General features: G+C 48.2%; 1 protein-coding gene across 1 annotated transcript; it reads right to left on the minus strand.

The window, feature by feature from the left end:
* Positions 1-942: 942 nt before the first annotated feature.
* On the minus strand, positions 943-12,884 carry LOC128850997 (uncharacterized). Its single transcript, XM_054056936.1, has 5 exons — positions 12,348-12,884; positions 10,551-10,739; positions 6,502-6,637; positions 4,211-4,390; positions 943-3,888 (listed from the first exon to the last, which is right to left on the minus strand). Exons 1-5 carry the CDS (start codon positions 12,523-12,525, stop codon positions 3,663-3,665), a joined length of 909 nt encoding a protein of 302 aa, XP_053912911.1. The 5' UTR covers positions 12,526-12,884; the 3' UTR covers positions 943-3,662.
* Between the last annotated feature and the right edge of the window lie 5,565 nt (positions 12,885-18,449).

An 18,449-nucleotide genomic window follows, 5' to 3' on the forward strand; every position in this document is an offset into this window, starting at 1 on the left:
TCCAGTCCCAGGGCCCACCTTTTTGTTGGATATTGCAGGTCTATAATTTAAATAAAAAACAGAAATGTGATAATTTATTGTATAACTGGATATTGTATTTGATGTTGCAAGAAACGTTACAACTAAATCTCTTGGAGCATAATCTCCGCTGTAGGGAGGCAAGGATCTTAGACAGCTGGAAACCTCCTTCCCCAGTATGAAGAAAGCTGGAGTATCTCTGATGGTCTACAGGGAGGAAATGGTGGAGAGGGCAGCTCCTTGCGCACTGCTCTGGTGAAGAAAAGTTGGGTAAATTGTGGCCCTCAAAGGAACTATAGAGTAATGTGGTGAGAAACTGTGAGCCTATAGGCTTGTGAGATTTGTTTCTTCCTGTTTACAAATTAGTTAAATTTTCTGCATAGTTACCTTCCTCCTCCTTCTTCTTTTGACAAAAACACAATGCTGTTTATTGCCTTACTGATAGTGCCTTCCTGGGTTGAAGCCGAGTGTGGCTCTTCATAGCCTTAACTCAGCTCTTTGTCATGATGGCCCAAGGTGAGAAGGAACTGGGGTAAAGACTAAGGTAGTGGTAGGGAAATTTGTGATAGACTTGGGCTTCCTGCCCGCAACCCATCTTTCTTCTCTTGGTTTCAGTCTCCTGCAAGCTTGGGATGACATTTGAGGAAGATCTGTCTGTGCTTCTCTCTGCTGGAGGAACTTGCCTGAGTCAGCCAAGGTGTTGGGATCAAATTTTTGTGGGAGAAAGCTTAATTTTGCACACACAAAGTCAAAAAAAAAAAACATTACCTCAAGGAAACTTTTAAATTTTGTCAAGTGAATGATTTTTAAATATCCGTTGTGTTAAATGCTTGTTTCAATTTGTCAGTTTTCTCTGTATAAAAAAAAAATCCTGTCAGATTTTTATTGAAAATGCTAACTATTTATTATGACACTTCAAAATCAGCACCTTTCTGTACATATTTGGCAAAAGTTTTTCATATCTGAAATGTGCGTCATTTCAGTTTGCAGTGAAAGCAGGTGTCAATCTCTGATTTTATGTAGCAAGAAAATCCCACTTTTGGTTTTAAAGCCTTACTCAGAACCAAAGGACAGAAAACTGTGTCCAAATGTGTTTTCGGAATGAAGATCTTGTTGTAGAGAGAGGAAGTGAGGTTTTATTTATTCCTTAAAACATGGCAAGGGAGAGAAATAGAGGAGAAGGGGATAGGAAAAGTCTCATTGCCATCCTCTTCAGTTTCCTTTCTGTTTTTATTCTGATTGTTGTGGTTTGGCCCCAACTGGTAACTAAGTACCACGTGGCCACTTGCTCACTCCTTCCCCCATGATGGGATGGGGAGGAGAATCACAAATTAAAAAAGGTATTGCTCATGGTTTGGGGTAAAGACATTTTAATAGAACAGCAAATGGAGAGAAAATAATAATAAAAGCATATATAACCTTTTATGAATTCTCTCCTTAGTAATGCACAGTGCAGTTTGCCATCACCTGGAAACCAATGCCCACCACCTCCTGGCCAACTCGCCCAGTTTATGTACTGCCCCAGCTGTGTCCCCTCCCTGCCCTCTCGTTGGCAGGACAGTATAAGAAGCTGAAGAAAATTAACTCTATCCCACACAAACCTAAGACAGTGATTTCATCTCTTAACAGGACAATACCTTCCTATGTGAACAAGAAATTGGGCAGTGACTTCCTGGGGTGAAGCTGAATGTGGCTCTCCACAACCTTAACTCAGGCAAAGACTAAGGCATTGGTAGGGAAACTTGTGGTAGAGTTGAGCTTCCAGCCTGTATCCCATCTTTCTTCCCTCTGTTTCAGTCTCCTGCAAGCAGGATCTGCAAGAGCAGATCCTGGGCTGAATTCCTGGCCATGAAACCTATTTTGGTGAGGTGGAAGTGGAAGTGCGGTAAATGGGTATGGCACTGATGTATCGTGAGAGTCCAAAATGCCCATAGGGCTGTGTCCAAATCCACATCTGGCGTGTCTGTACGTAAAGCACCTTTTCCTCTGGTAGTCCAGGCAGTCTCACAAGCATCTGGGAGGGGACCAAGGAACAGCTTACCTTGAAGCAGGATTATTCCCCTCCCTGTGCATTAAACTTGGCTAGAAAAAGAGGGAGAAGAAAAAGGTAAGGTTGGGACATGAGCTGAAGGGAAGAGCAGAGCAGGTCCTGGTTTTCCTGTCCTTTCTACAGCTTCAGTTGTCTTAGGAGAATGAAAGGCGTTTTCTTTCTTGTGGTGTACTTGCTGATAAATGGCAACTGCAGGCTTCTCATCTTCTGCAGGGAATCTGTAAAAGCTTTACCACCTGCTTGCTCCCGCATCAAACCCAGCCCCCAAAACCAAACTTCCCGTAACTTGGAGATGTGCGAATAAGACATGGGAGGTGGAATGGACAGAGATCCCCAGCCCTCTTTCTGGGAGAAGTGGCAAGTGGTTCCCAGATGTCCACTAGTAGTCTTGCCTTATCAAAAAATGTGCTACCTTCCATCTTCTGAGGCTTCTTTCCTTGAAATGTGATGCAAATGATGATAGAAATGAAGTCATCAGACTAAAACTTCTAGGCTTTGTAGCAGGATTGTTTGGGTAACACGGTTTTCATCCTTGAGCACTGGATGGCACATGGTGCTGGAGGTTCACATCCTGGATGTTCTTATTCCCTGGCCCATGCATCCAGCAGCTCTTCTGACTGGTGTGTTAATGACTCCTGAGGCAGAAACACCATCTCTGTGTCTACATGATACCATGCTACTCAACAAGCCACACGTGCCCAGACTGTATGGGGCATGCTATGCAGGCTGAAGTGTCCCAAAGCTTCTTGGCCAGTCTCTGCATGCACAGCCTGGAACACACCTCTGTGTTTCCACCCAGGAAATCCTGGACAGAAATATGGGTGTCGTTGCTTTCTTAATGCAAATGATGGAATTTGGGTGAGCTCTTCAGCCAGTGCTGAAGGTTCTGACACATCTGATGTGAATTTCTAATACAGGAGAGAAGGGATGAAAAAAACCCAACTTGTTGGTTTATTTGGGTTATTTTTTATGTGCTAGGCCCTTTATATTAAAGATAAACTCACATTTTCCTTTTTACTGGCTATCTTTGCACACTTGTCACTGCATCTTGCAAGTCCAAGATTGTGTAGAAATGGGAGGATAATAGTGAGTTCTAAACAACAACAAAAACTTCAGATCTCAGGCTACATTCGAGTGCAATGGATTGTAAATGCTTCCAGTTATCTAATGAGATAGATTCCTTGTTTCTGGTAACTGGCTGTCTTCACTTTCAGCCTTTAAGAAAGCTCTGAACCGCAAATCAGACTCCTTTGCTTAAAACCTGAAAGTCTGCACATACTTAGCCTGTAGTTTAAGCTGGAGTTGCTCAGCCTTGGCTTTAGTCATCTCACTAAAATGATCAATTAAGCAGCTTGTAGCCAAGGAACTACTGTTTGAAATGTGCATGTCTGGACATGGGAGAGGAGATAAAAGATTTATATCAAACAGCCTTTCAACATGAAGAGTCAGATTTTCTCAGTTTGAAATCCCAGGTGCAATAATTGGCTCTTGTGAAATTCTTTCCTGAGCTCTGGAGAGGTTCAAGGAATTGATGGTCTTGAAAGGAAAAAAAAAAAAAAAAAGGGAAAACGAAGTTGCATGGGTGGTTAAATTTTCAAACTGGCATCCTGAACTTGTTGAAGATTCTATGTTCCTCATAGCTTCTGTAGTAGAGGGGGATGTCAGCATGGCAGGGCACGGCAGGCACCAGTACATTGTGGGCTGGCTGGCTGGGCACGGCATTGACAGGTGGTGTGCCAGGTTGTAACACCAGCTGGGGCAAGACTGGCGCATCGGGGTGCCAGCTCTGCAGAAACAGCTTTGGTGCGTTTTTGGGGCTCCTGGTAAAGGCAAGAGGGAGAAGGAGTAAGTTAGAGGGAGCTGCAGCACTGATGGGAGCCCACAGCCCACTTGGGCAATGCTGAGGCAGGGTGACAGGGAGCCTTGGTCCTCGGGCTCACCTCCTCCTTGGAAAAAGTGTGGGCGCAAGGGTTTCATTGCTGCCAGGTGGGGAACATGTAAGGGGCTGAGGCAGGGGATGGAATGCCTAAGTGACATGGGCTTTTACATCTGGCTGCTTCTCCCTCCAGGTGGTCTGGGAGCAGTTCTTGCCCCTGCGTAAGAAGCTGGGGAGACAGCGCCAGCACAGGGGCTGAGCAGTACCTTTGGAAAGCCAGGTTATTGCGGCCTGCAAATGCCCCTGGGAACACAGAACTGGAGAGGGCTGAGAGGTGGTAATCACGCCGGTGGTAGTGTTTCAGTCTCCCAAAAGTGTTCCTCCTCCTTTCTCGGGTGGAGGGACTGAGTTTTCGTCTTCCTCTGACTTTCCTTCCATGCTGCTGCCTGCAAGGTGGAGAGAGAGATGCTCGTGTAGATGTTTTCTTTGCACTTTGTGGGCTGATTGTTTTCATTTACCTCTCTGGAAAGATTTGACACGTCCATATCCTTAACTCAGATTGTCACCCAGTGGTTTTGACCCCCTCACTCCCCCACTGGAGGAAAGCACTAAAGGTGTTTCAGCCCTGCGGAACGGAGGTGCTGTGCTGGTGAGGCCCGACCAGTGAGGCACCAGCCAGGGTGGGGAAGAGCAGGCTTGTGCAAACAGGTACTGCATGATGCCTGCTAGAAGACTGAGGTGTTATCTCTTAGTGGTTGGTGAGGTTTTTTTCACTCTTTGTACTTGTGGACTGCTTATATTAAGGAATTAGGCTCTCGATAATGCTGTTTCCTAGGTAGGCTCCTGCATGGTCCCTGCTGCTGCAACCCCTTGTCTGGAATACCAATGCTGGCAAAACCAGAGAGGTCCTATTGGACTATATGCTGGAAAAATGGAGGAGTGCTGCTGCAGAGATGCTGTTGAGCGAGCGTGGTTCTGGCTAGTGGTGTCTCAGCTCGATCAGCTGTCCTCCACACCTTGGCTTCTCTCCCAGTCCTTCCCAGAGGAGAAGCTCCTCCTTTCCCCCTGCCAGGCTGTGCATATGCAATCAATCTAAATTGGGCCTTGGAAAAGGGATATCACCACTGATCATGTTCCACGTGCTGCTTATTCCCTTTTTCCATCATTATGGGATGGCTTTTTGTAAAACAGCAAGCTGTGAGATTCCTTGAGGGAGGTCTTTCTGTAATTGCCACCAGCATCCCCACCACCGAGACCACTTCTATCTTCCTCAGTGGGGCCAAACGTACCTCCAGTCCAGAGCAGTGGTTTCGCTTTTCTCTGCAGAATGGTGCCGAGCTGCAGGTGGTGCAGGGGGAGAGGAAGAATTTCTTCACCATGCTGGTGGTGAGGCACTGGCACAGGTTGTCCAGGTTGTGGATGCCCTAACCCTGGAGGTGTTCAAGGCCAGGTTGGATAGGCCTTGGGCAGCCTGATCTAGTGGGAGGTGTCCCTGCCCATGGCAGAGGGGTTGGAACGAGGTGATCTTTAAGGTCTCTTCCAACCTAAACTATCCTATGATGAGTGCAACCGTAGTAAGTTTGCAGATGACACTAAGCTGGGAGGTAGTGTCAATCTGCTGGAGGGTAGGGAGGCTCTGCAAAGGGATCTGAACAGGCTGGACCACTGGGCTAAGACCAGTGGTGTGAGGTTCAACAAAGCCAAATGCTGGGTCTTGCACTTGGGGCACAACAACGCTGAGTAGTGCTACAGACTAAGGGAAGAGTAGCTAGGAAGCTGCACGGAGGAGAAGGAGCTGATTGACAGCCGACTGAACATGAGCCAGCAGTGTGCCCAGGTGGCCAAGAAGGCTGATGGCACCTTGGCTTGGATCAGAAATAGCATGGCCAGCAGGTCCAGGGAAGTTATTCTGCCCCTGTACTCGGCACTGGTGAGACCCCACTTCGAGTGCTGTGTTCAGTTCTGGGCCCCTCACTACAAGGAGGATGTTGAGGCTCTGGAGAGTGTCCAGAGAAGAGCAACGAAGCTGGTGAGGGTGCTGGAGAACAAGTTCTATGAGGAGCGGCTGAGGGAACTGGGGTTATTTAGCCTGGAGAAGAGGAGGCTGAGGGGAGACCTTGTCACTGTCTACAACTCCCTGAAAGGAGGTTGTGGAAGAGGAGGGTGCTGACCTCTTCTCCCAGGTGACAGAGGACAGGACAAGGGGGAATGGCCTCAAGCGGTGCCAGGGGAGGTTCAGACTGGATATCAGGAAAAAGATTTTCAGAGAAAGGGTCATTGGGCACTGGAACAGGCTGCCCAGGGAGGTGGTTGAGTCCCCATCCCTGGAGGTGTTTAGAAGACGGGTAGATGAGGTGCTCGGGGTTTAGTGGCAGATAGGAATGGTTGGACTCGATGATCCAAGAGGTCTTTTCTACCCTGGTGATTCCGTGGTGCTATGAGGGGAGGCCGGCGGGTGCACCCCGCGCCTCAGCAGAGGGCAGCACCGCTTCTCCTCCCGCTCCCGCAGCCCTCAAACCACCTCACCGCCCCCCCTCCTCCCCATCCCCATACTCACCCCTCGCGGCTCCTCCTCGCCCTGTCCCGCCAGCAGCAGACGGCGAAGCAGACGGAGAGCGCCAGGATGACGGCTCCGCTCAGCAGCGACGCGGCCAGAGCGGTGCGGGCGCCGCTCATCGCGGGCTGCGGGGCGGCTGCGGGCAGAGGGAGTGACGGGGTCTCCATGTCCCCATCCCCTCGGCCACCCCCTGCAGGTCACCCGAAGCTAAGGTTCAGGGTGTCATTTTTATTAATAACCTCTTTAAAAATCGATAGTGAGTGTGGGCAGTGCCCCGGGTTGAGAAACAGGAAAACGCAAGGGGGAACCACCCCCCACCCCGTATTAGAAGTTAATATTTTTCTTCAGATAATTAAAATAGTCACATGGGGACAGAAAACATCTTGCCTGAAGCACAAAGGTACTGTGCTTTGGGGCCATTGCTACAAGAACGACCTCGAGGGGCTGCAAGGTGACCAAAGAAGAGCAACGAGGGTGGTGAAGGGCCTGGAGAAACACGCCCCTGAGGAGAGGCTTGGGCAGCTGAGCTGGTTTGGTTGGGAGAAAAGGAGGCTGAGGGGAGACCTTTCTGCTCTCTACAGCTGCCTGAAAAGAAGTTGTAGCAAAGTGAGATGTGGGATGTCCCTGCCCATGGCAGGGAGGTTGGAACTGGATGATCTTTAAGGTCTCTTCCAACCAAAACCATTCTATGTTACCCAAACCATTCCAGTTACAAGTGGGGTTCCTCAGGGCTCGGTACCGGTTCCAGCCCTGTTCAATGTCTTTATCAATGACCTGGATGAAGGCATTGAGTGCACCCTCAGCAAGTTTGCGGATGACACTAAGCTGGGTGGAAGTATGGATCTGCTGGAGGGTAGGGAGGCTCTACAAAGGGATCTTAACAGGCTGGACCGCTGGGCTAAGACCAATGGCATGAGGTTCAACAAGGCCAAATACCGGGTCCTGCACTTGGGGCACAACAACCCTATGCAGTGCTATAGACTAGAAGTCTGTCTAGAAAGCTGCCTGGAGGAGAAGGAGCCAGCAGTGTGCCCAGGTGGCCAAGAAGGCCAATGGCATCTTGGCTTGGATCAGAAATGGTGTGACCAGGAGGTCCAGGGAGGTTATTCTCCCTCTGTACTCGGCACTGGTGAAACCACACCTTGAGTACTGTGTTCAGTTCTGGGCCCTTCACTACAAGAAGGATGTTGAGGCTCTGGAGTGTGTCCAGAGAAGAGCAACAAAGCTGGTGAGGGGGCTGGAGGACAAGTCTTATGAGGAGCGGCTGAGAGAGCTGGTGTTGTTTAGCCTGGAGAAGAGGAGGCTGAGGGGAGACCTTATTAATCTCTACAACTACCTGAAAGGAGGTTGTGGAGAGGAAGGAGCTGGCCTCTTCTCCCAAGTGACAGAGGACAGGACAAGGGGAAACGGCCTGAAGCTCCGCCAGGGGAGGTTCAGGCTGGATATCAGAAAAAAATTATTCACGGAAGGAGTCATTGGGCACTGGAACAGGCTGCCCAGGGAGGTGGTCGAGTCGCCTTCCCTGGAGGTGTTTAAGGAACGGGTGGATTAAGTGCTTAGGGACATGATTTAAGGGAGTGTTAGGAATGGTTGGACTCAATGATCCAGTGGATCCTTTCCAACCTGGTGATTCTATGATTCTATGAGAGGAGGCTCGCGGGATGCCGTGTCCTGGGTAGATGCATCCCGCATCTCAGTGGGATCTTTTCCCAAGTAGCAAGTCAAAGGACAAGAGAAATTGGCCTCAAGTTGTGCCAGGGGAAGATTAGCTTGGAGATTAGGAAACACTCTTCACTGAAAGGGCTATGAAGCACTGGCACAGGCTGCCCAGGGTCAGAGGGTGACTCTGCTTGAGTCACCGTCACTGGAGCTACTTAGAGAACGTGTAGACATGGTGCTTAGGGACATGGTTTAGTGGGTGGGCTTGGAAGTGCTACATTAGTTGAACTCTGAACTTAAAGATCTTTTCCAACTTAGATGGTTCTATTAATTAAGGTCTGAATAAAAAATAAAGTATTGATGGTAATCTGTTGGGGTTTTTTTTATGTGGAATGTTTTTGCTTAACTCTTCCTTGAGGAAAAAAGGGGAGAAAAAAATCTAAAATGGATTATGGAAGAATGAGTATATGAAAGAAAAATTGGGCTTGTGAAATACAAAATATATAAATCAAAGACTGATTGGAACTTTGATAGATGTAATCATAAAATCATAGAATAGTTTGAGTCGGAAAGGACCTTTAAAGATCATCTAGTTCAAGCCCCCTGCAATAAGCCGGGACGTCTTCAACTAAATCAGGTTGGCCAGAGCTCCATCCAACCTGACCTTGAATGTTTCCACGGATAGGTCATTCACAACTTCTCTGGGCAACCTGTTCCAGTGTTTCACCACTCTCAGCATAAAATTAGCCATTTCCTTCAGAATTTTCTTGGGTTGGTGTATGCCCTCAGAGGGTGTGATCCCTACCTGCCATAAAATGGATGTCCAAAAAGAGCAGATAAATTGTATCCTGATCAAACTGTAAATGATGTTTGTATTGTAAATGTCTAAAGTTAGGGATGTGGCTCCCATCCCAAGGGCAAAGTAATACAAAAGAATTTGCTAACGACTGCAAAAGGGGTGTGTTTTGGTTTTCAGAGCAATAAAATATATGGATTCAAAAAACTCAACCTTATGACACTTGCAAAATAACCAAACTAAGGCCTCTGAAAGTACAGAGATTTGCTTTTTGTTTCAAAGAGAACAAGTGAAAGGAGACTTTTTTTTTTTTCCTTAAAGCTGTCTTAAAATGTCTTTATTTTGGAGAACCCAACGTGTGACTTAAGGTTTTGAGGTTTTCTGGGGTTCACCCATGTTGTTTCTGCATTAAGCAGTGCACAAACTGCAGCCTCTGTTTAGAGGCAAGAAGACAAGATTTGCTAATGAACTCTATGAATGTTTTACTACAAGAGTACCTGTAACCTATTGCAACAGAGTTCATTGCTTTTCTTTTGTGTGTTTACTTTTATGAACAAAACACACTCATTGACTGTATATCACCAAGTTTTACATCTCTGAATTGAGGCGAATTGCTTTATTTTTGTTTTCATTTTGAAAGGCAAGATGCCTGGGGTGCTTTTGAGCCAAAACACCTGCAGGAATGTCCTATAGTTTAAGCACTTTGGTTTCTAGTTTGACTTTCATGAGATGCTTCCTTTTTTTCAAATGAACTTGCAGCAGAAGTGAATGTGGCAGACCTTTTCCATTTCATTTTTTAGCCAGATACTGAGTCACAGGTTTGCACATAAACTGCTCCTGAAAGGGCCCCAGGTCTTTAATTCTCAGTGTCTGGTATGAGCAATATAATTCACTCGTAAGCTATATAGTATTTACAGCTTCTGTGGTTTTGCTTGCCACTGCAAAAATATGTAACTTTCTTGAGGGTAATCTTCCTGTGATTATTTTATGTATGCACATAATATGAAGTGTGTCAGAGAAAGCTCTTAAAGCAATAAACTTTGTTGCTTCGGCATTCAGGCATTTGTTCTTGATGAGCTTGTGCCACAAAGAACGCGAAGGCAATTTGCAGCTGGCACATGCTCTGCATGGGCTTTCATAAACAGCATGTTCTGGGTTATTACCTGCTTAAAGCTTTAGGTTATGCCCTAGAATTGGGGTTTGACCAAATTTGGCGACTTACCTTGCTTCCAGTAACGGGCACATAAGCTCTGGATATATGCCGAGCCATTGTAAGGTGAATTCACATCTTTGGCCTCCCCTCCCACCTTATGCAGCTCATTAAATGCTCTTGGAGGGACCCTGCTGAACCAGAGTATTTCACCTGTGCTGATGACCACCAACCAGGGCAAGCTGGACCTCCACTGTTGGGGGTGGCTGAGGCACCCCACCTCCTCGTGCCCTCGCTGGCTCGGCCAGAGTGAGGAAACCCCTGTGCAAAGGCAGGTGGCTGCACCTGCCCCCCCAAGTAAGCAATTGGGTGGAGATCACCTGCACCCCTTTGAGATGCTATAAGGTGGGCGCAGAGACTCGATCACACCAGCAGGCTCCTTACCCTGGCAGTAGGGTGGGGGCTGGCTCCAGGATGAAGCGCTCCCCCGGCGGAGACAGAGCAGCCTCTCGCTGCCCACCAGCTGGTATCCATCCTGGCACCAGTACACAAGGACGGAGCCCAAGGAGACGCCTGACCCTCTGTCCACATAGTAGTATCCATAGCGTGGTGGAGGAAGGGCCATGCACGGTGCTGGGAGAGATGAGGAGACATTAAGTGCAGGTGGTTACAAAGCTCCCGTTGGGATGCTTTTGAAAAGGCTGCCTGGCCCCTCTGTCTCTACTGTGAGTCTGGCAATTCTCTGGTTTTTTTTTTTCTAATTTTTTTAATGTGTGTGTATAATCCTAAAAGAGAGACACAGGGAAGTCTAGTGGCTCTATCTGGAAAATAAGTCTTCTGGTTTCAAACTCTGCCATGTGGGCAGCTACTGATCAGCAGAAATGGGACTGGAAAAGTACAGGATGGGGACAGTGTGCAGAGAGCAGCTATTAGGAGAGAAAGGAAGAGGACAGGTGTTTTTTTAATACCCCAGTATTCTGGGAGAGCATTGTTGGCTGGAACTCAAAGCAATAAAAATACTACTTTATGCTATAGAGGGATACTTTTTCTATCCCAGCCTTTAATTTTTTTTCCTAGTTTGTTACCCGCAACTATTCAGAGCTATTCGGTTTTCCTGCTTAGATAATCCTTTCTGCATTGCACCCTTTGCATCTTTGTCACTGTCCTTGTTCCAGCTTGCTAGTACCTGGCAAGAGCTGGGAGTGAGACAGGCTCTAAACGGGATGCCAGTCTGACTGTGCGCTTGCAAAAAAAAACCTGGATATACTAACACAGGGCTGAAAAAACGTGTATTAGTAGATTCTTGTTTAACAGGGAACTTTTGAGGGAAATTCTGAGCAGTAAAGCTAATGTAAGAGGTTTGGTTTGCCTCTGCTTTTGCTGAATCCTCCAGAGTAACTGACAAGAAATAGATCAGGTTGAGTAAGATCAGACTTTCTCCAGATCCAGTAACACTGCTAAAAGGTAGTGGAGGTGTCTGTATGAGTAAATTCAGCAGTGCCAGGGAAGCTGCCCGGATACCTGGGCTGTATCTATTGTGCAGTCAAATTGTCTGGTACTAGCTAGCACCCTTCCCAACAATCCGTCACTGTGATTTGCAGGTAAGGTGGTCCAGGGACTGTTCCCAACAGGCATTTTGGAAGTTAAAGGTTTGGGAAGGTGAAGGGTTCAATATAACAGCCTGGGCTACTCTGCTTTGCTTCCCACACTGGGTGGGTGGTCCCCCCACGGCAGCCTCGATGCTATGTCCCACTTGATGGGGGAACAGTGTGTTCTCAGGTCTAGGAAGTGGATTAAAAAAAAAGAAAAATTTCCCTCAGCATTTGGAAATTATTAGTGCTTTTAAAGTATCTCCATCCTCATTTCTTTCCAAGGGTCTCAGCTCAGCCCTTAGGGACAGGGGTATAGCCAGTGAGTCCATTATATCCATAGGGGTTAACATGGAGGAGGACTATACTCTCAAAAGAAGACTGTCAAGCGTTAAATTTCCTCCCTGTGCCTTGCGACTTTGCCTCTGACACAATCAATCTCTCCCAGATCACAAACACTATTGTGGCTGTAAGGACCACTCAAAGCCCTGCAGCCCCTAGGCATGCCCTAAGTGTGCTTCCAGCCTGCCTGCTGAGAAGCATCGTCAGGCTGTCATCAACACGTCCCCACACCCTTCACCCTATGCACCTCTACAGTGGGGCCCCAAGCAGCCCTGCAGAGGGAGAGGCAGGCAATTGCTCACTCAAATACCTGAGGTGTTGCTGTGCACGTAGGTCCCGTTGACGATGTCTCTGGACAGCCACTTTCTGACATGTTCTGCCCCTGGCCAGGTGGTCCCAGGCCCAGCAACGTCACTCCAGGCAAAGCTCAAGCAGCTCCAGGGCAGCAGGCAAAGGGTGATGCAATTCCCAAACCTCTGTTCCATCATGGTTTGGAGAAACACAGCATTTTCAGGTGCCCAGCTGTCCCGAGCGCCTGTGGTTCCCTTTGCTTCTGAGCAGGAGTCAGCTGAGTTCTTAGGACATTAAGCCTTTAGAAGCAAAGCTAGTAACCACTCTCCCTCCCAGAGCTTTCTTCTCTGTGTCAGCACAAGCCCCACGTCTCTGCTCCTAGCGCTGCCAGCCTTGTTCCAGCTGCTCTGCTGAGCAGCTCTGAAGCCCCACAGAGAAACCAAACACGGGAAAGGGAGTGTGAAGCAGCAAGCACCTGAGATCCATCTTTTACAGCTCCCTTCTGTTTGGACTGGCTGTCACCATCTCTCTGGGGGCTGGAGCCACACATCAGGTGCCTTTCTGTTTCACTATCTGCCAAACCCAAACTTGAGCTTGCTGCTGAGACTCCAGAGCTGCAGACTCCCCTGTGCTTGTCTCGTCCCTCCTGCCAGAGCCCAGGGCTCATTTTCTGTAAACAGCAGCGGAGCAGGATGTGTGACCCAGAAATCAAAACAGTTTCATCGCAGCAACTCTGCCAGCTTTGCTGCTGCAGGAACAGCAGAGATCTATTTTCCCTTTTCCTTGGGGTTCCTTCTGTGTGGTGTCTCTGCCTGTTGCTTCAGGCCATGATGCTTTTGGGCATTTTATAGCTGGAGGGCCTGCAGTAGCAACCAGCTCTTGCCTCTTGGGATGTAGGTTGCTCTTACCTGCCCCTACCTGCCTGACCCCTTGCATGTTCCCAGGAAGTGGCAAGGTACCACACGTTGTCCAAACACTCAACATCAAGATGTTTTCGTGCAGGCAATGCTTCTGTGCCAAGGCTCTTCCCAGCGGCCAGTACACCAGTTGTGTGACTGATGGGGCTTTGTAGCAGTTTTTGAAGCATCCCCTGCTGGGGCCATCTTCTCCCCTCTTTACCTGGAGCTCCCTTAACCCTATTGATCTCCTTTATCCTTCCTGTCCTGCATCCTTACCCATCCTGGGGCAGCCTGGGACTTGCTACAGGTGAAAGCCCTGGCCGCTATTCATTAAAAGCATTAGAACAAAACTGGTGGCCTCAGCTGGGTGTAAGGACATCTGCAAGTGCTTGCAGCGTGGCAGGGAAATGCTCTGCCTCTGTGGGTCAGTTTTTGTTCACTTCTCTTTTGTATCGTGGTCTATAATTGCAGACAATGTTCTTGGCTAAGCGTGGCTGGCTCAGTGGGTCTGGGGTCCAAAATGTGGCCTTAGATGTGTGAGCAACCCCTGTTTTTAAAACAAAACAGTGGTCTTAAGGTCTTTGTGTGTTTTACTGCAGTGCATAAAAGTGAAATTAAAATGTCAGGTGTAATTAAGGCCATGTTCCATCCCCTTCCATCCTGGGAATGCAGCTGAGGGGGTCTGCAGCAAGGAGGGGTGTCATGGGGCCAGGCATTGGCTGCACCTTGCTTGCTGTCCCTTGCACTGCAGCCCCCTCTTGCCCCCAGGGCAGCTCAGCAGTGCTCCAGCCCTCTTTGCACATGCAGGCACATGCAGAGACATTTCTCATCACTCTGGTGACTTTTGGACCCGGGAACACCTTAATCCTACTCTATCTGTCTGTCCACCCATGTCTCAGATGCTCCTTTTTGGTTTTGGCTGTGCTGATACCTCTCCTGGCTTCTCTTCAGGGGATTTACTCGCTTGCTCAGGAAAACCTGTTTCAGCCTCCCATGACTCAGAATGATCTTGCTCAGAAAGTGCTTTAATTTCTTCTTTTTCCTGCCTAATCCTTCTTAAACAGTGAGCTTTCCTTGGCACCCGTTGGAGAGTGAGTTGAGGGCGAGGGGCTCCATTCTAGATCAGTGAATATTGCTGATTTCTTGTTTTGTTTTGGTTTTGTGGGGGGTTTTGGTTTGTTTGGTTGGTTGGTTGGTTTGTTCTGGTTTGGTTTGTTTGTTTGTTTTGGGCGGGAGTTTTTTTGATCTGTTTTTTTTGTTTGTTTTGTGTTTTTTTTTTCCCCCTTCTGTCTGCAGGGATTTTGCTGTTTGTGTAATGAAGGTAAGCTTTGAGGCAGGCTGGGCTCTTTGAGAGCGTAACACTGACAGCAGAGAAGCTGGCCTCGTGGCAAGCCCTTAGTACAAACACAGTCTATCTCCCAGCAGCCAGAAGGCAACCTCACGGGCACTGGAGATGCACCCATCTGGTCGGATGGGACCAACCCTGAGGTGGCCCCTCCACTGAGCCCAAGCCCAGTGCTACATGTACCTTCTCCTGCTGGGGCTCACGAGGTGGCCCCACCACCACGACTAGTTGGAGGATGGTTGGAAAAACCAAGGACAATGCCCTCTTCCCCCTCCCAGCTGCTGGCTGTATCCTGACAGTAACTGGTTGGGGACTGAGCACATGCTACAAGCGTGGCCTTCAGAGCCAGGCCAGCAGTGATAATTCTTGTCACATGTGCCGGGGAATGAATGGGCTCAGCAGAAGCCTGGGGACACAATAACCATGCTTGAGATTTTGTGCAAAATACTAAGTAGATGACATGGATTATTCCTTTGCTAATGCTCTTAAGAGCTATTCCTGGGGCTGAGGAAGATAAAGGGGCTTATTATTGCAAAATCAATATCCTGCCAAGGTGGGATTTCCACGCTGTTCCCTGCACCCTGCTTTCTGGTGGTGGCTGTCTGCACAGACCCGGGGAGCCAGGCACTGGGCTCTGCAGGCAGAAACAGGGGGTGACACTGGGCTCAGGCCAGGAGCATGTCCATGCCCCAGCTTGGTGAGTCCTTTTGTTGTGGCAAAGGCAAGAATTCCGGAAGGAGTAGCTAGGGGGGGGAGCTGGTGTGGCTGAGGGGCTACAGCTTTCCCAGCCCCAGGATCTTGGCTGGGGGCTCCCAGCTTCTTGGTGGATCACTTGTGGGAGATCTCCTTCAATGGCTGCTCCTCCACTGCAGCAGCCTGCAAGGCAAAGCTCAGCTGATGTTTTTCAAAGCTAGCTCAAAGGTCTCTCCCACCTGCACTCAGATCTCCCGTCTGACTGATGGGTGTCCACTTAGGAATAAAGCTTTGCTGAGCCGTGGCGGAATTCCCCCCTACCTTCTCCTGCACCTCATTGAAACTTTTAAATACCACTTCTGCAGAAATGCCCCTCTCATGCTTTCCCACCAGCGAGTGTCTTGCTGCCCTGGAAAATTTTCTCCTCCAGCCCCTGCTTTACAGCTTCAAAGCTGGCACCTCAGGTCCAATTAGCTGCTGGGGCTCTCCTGTCCCACAGACCCATGAGGCCAGGATGCCTCCAGCCCTGGGCCACCCTCCGCCTTGTCCTGTCCCTGTGTCCTGCCTCACCTCAACCAATGTGTCCAGACAAAGAAGCATCCCCCATTCCCATAGCATAGGCAGCCAAGCAGAGGTGTGTTGGTGCCATCACCACATCATGGCACTTAGGAGATCCCTCCTTTAATTTCCCATAGGTTTTTATTTTTTCCATCCTGACATGACCCACACCTTCATGCTGTTCTGATTTTGGCACAGCCCTCATCAGCTCTGCAGTTCATTATTGTGCTGCTTTGATGCCAAAAAACCACCAGTTCTGGAGAAGAACAAGCGCTTTTTGTCTGCCTCATGACATGAGGATATCTGGAGGAGAGTCCCCAGAGGAGCACAGGTACATGAACTGTGAGGATAAGCAGAAAAGGCTATGTAGCTCTCTGCCTTGCAGGGTTTTGATGCAATATGCCCCAGCGTTTGGCCCACACAAGGGCTGGGCATAGTGGGCAGGAGTATAGAGCGTATTCCCTGTATAGAGAAGTGCTTATCCCATGGGACTGACAAGCTCCCCCTGCAGCAGCTGGGTCCAGGACCTGCACCCAAGGCAGGGCTGTCATGCAGCTGGCTGAAACGTAACAGGAGGAAAGAATGTAGGAATAGGAATGTAGGTGTGTGCTTCTGTGTCTCCACTGTCTCTATATGTCAGGTCCTTTGGAGGAGAAAGGCAACTGAGAGACGTGGGAGGGGAAAGGTGAAGCACACAGGTAATTGTCTCCACCTCTGCACTTGGTTTCTTTCTGTGCCATAGAAATCCTGGTGCAAAAAAATTGAAAGAAATGATTCATGACTTCTTAAGGGAATTTATAATACTTAGGTCATGTTTTTTTCCCCTATTGTGTTTTAATCAAACATTCTCTTGGGTAAAATTTGTTGTATACCTGTTCTGGTTTGAGCTAAAGCAGAACCAGTTCTCTAACTTTCCAGCTAAGCCCCTTCTAAGTAACATCAGATTCTGAAAGCTAACAACGTGTTTTTCAGACAGTGTATATCTCTAGAAGTGATAACACCTAATGTTTATCACCAAGGTAAGGGTGTTGGTATGTAGAGAGGCCACTGCTTATACTTATTACTATGTAAATCAAGACCATCCTAGAGCTGATGGAATGCTGTAAGTCAAAAGACAAAAAAGGGAGTGGCACCTGCAAGGAGGAGCAGACAGGATAGTTGACCCAAAACTGACCAACGGAGTATTCCATCCCATATACGTCATACTTAGTATAAAGCTTAGGGATCACGAGGGTCAAGCCTTTTTTTTTTTTGATGAATGGCATCCAATCAGCATCTCATGCATCTCTCTGCCCCCGATTCATGTGTTCCTGAATGCAGTTCCTGAGTGTAGCTCCTTCCTGCCTCTGAGTTCAGTCTGGTACTTTCCCTGTACCTGCTATACAGCATCAGTGGGGACATATCATCATCCAGGAAGTTTGGGTTGGTTTTGTATTCTTCTGTATATTTTATTATTCTTTTATTAATATTATAAGTTTCCTTTTTTTATTTTTAGTGTTTTGTTAATGCTGTTTTACTGTTAGTTTCTAGCCCACAAATCTCTCTCTCATTTTCCCTTTCCCCTTTCCAAGCGCGGGGGGAACTGGGACTACAGCTGCCCAGTTTGACTGCTGACCTGGGAGTTAAACAGAGGACAGAACCCCAACTACGTTGCAGTGTGTTGCACTGGTTGCACTTAAGTGATGAGACTTATTTCTTATGGGAAGTAGTGTTTGTGTACTCCAGCAGGCCAAGACTACAAGCAGTGGTCTCACCCAGGTCCACTAGCAAGTGGTGCAGAACTTGTTTTCTGCAGAAGCCCAACTTCCATTACCAAACACACAAATGCTAACTTCAAGTCAGTGACCATGGGTGATCCTCTTTGGTTCCAGAAGTTTCTGCAGACAGAAGGACATAGAGGTATTTTGTGACTAAATTACACATTTCAGTCATTTGCTTAAATCTCTTGTTCGTCCATCCCTCATGCAAGCCCACCTAGCTCTGAGGAAGAACAAACTGTTCTCCATAAAGATGTCTACAGTGTTTTTGGTGCAAGGTTTCCATGTCATGCCTCATCTAAACTGCACTTCTTGTATTTCATAGCCCTGAGTTCCCTCTGAACCCACTTCTTCCAGCTGCAGTAGCTGGGGCTCAGTACCATAAGTTTGTGAGACCACTGTGGATGAACCTGTCCTCCCAGCAAGGAGGACAAGTCTGCACCAAGTCTGCACCTGCCTGGGTTTTGTGTGGACAGCCCCACACAGAAGGACTCCACTAGCTCAACTTTGTACATCTTCATCTGTTGCCAGTCCCTCTTGGTTGTTTCATAGCTTGGGAAAGACATGGGAATTGCTTTATCTATCCCATTTGTGTTCAGGTGCAGTGGAGGTTTTAGAGGTACCCACAGAATGCAAGCGAAGCTCGTGTATCATTGCCTGCATTGCAGATGGGTAAGGTTGTTGGCCAAATGTGTCTGTAGCTGCTGGCAGTGGAGGGAGATGCCACCATGATCAGATTTGTCACTACCTCGATTTTTGGGGCATTGCATGTGGCAGGCAATTGCCATGTGTATTGATCAGTCGGGCCTTGGAAGTTGCCATGCTGGTGGCACACCAGCTGCGTTTAGGTGGGCATCTAAGGAGTGCAG

This window comes from Cuculus canorus, chromosome 1, assembly GCF_017976375.1.
Source record: "Cuculus canorus isolate bCucCan1 chromosome 1, bCucCan1.pri, whole genome shotgun sequence".
Taxonomy (NCBI): Eukaryota; Metazoa; Chordata; class Aves; order Cuculiformes; family Cuculidae; genus Cuculus; species Cuculus canorus.

Bases quoted from the DNA above. Each gene is read 5' to 3' on its own strand.
- LOC128850997 (XM_054056936.1), bottom strand. From the start codon at position 12,525: ATGATGGAACAGAGGTTTGGGAATTGCATCACCCTTTGCCTGCTGCCC. The intron at 10,740-12,347 runs GTATTTGAGTGA...CATCTCTCCCAG, and splicing joins CGTGCACAGCAACACCTCAG to CACCGTGCATGGCCCTTCCT. The intron at 4,391-6,501 runs GTGAGTATGGGG...TCCACCTTGCAG, and splicing joins GCGAGGAGGAGCCGCGAGGG to GCAGCAGCATGGAAGGAAAG.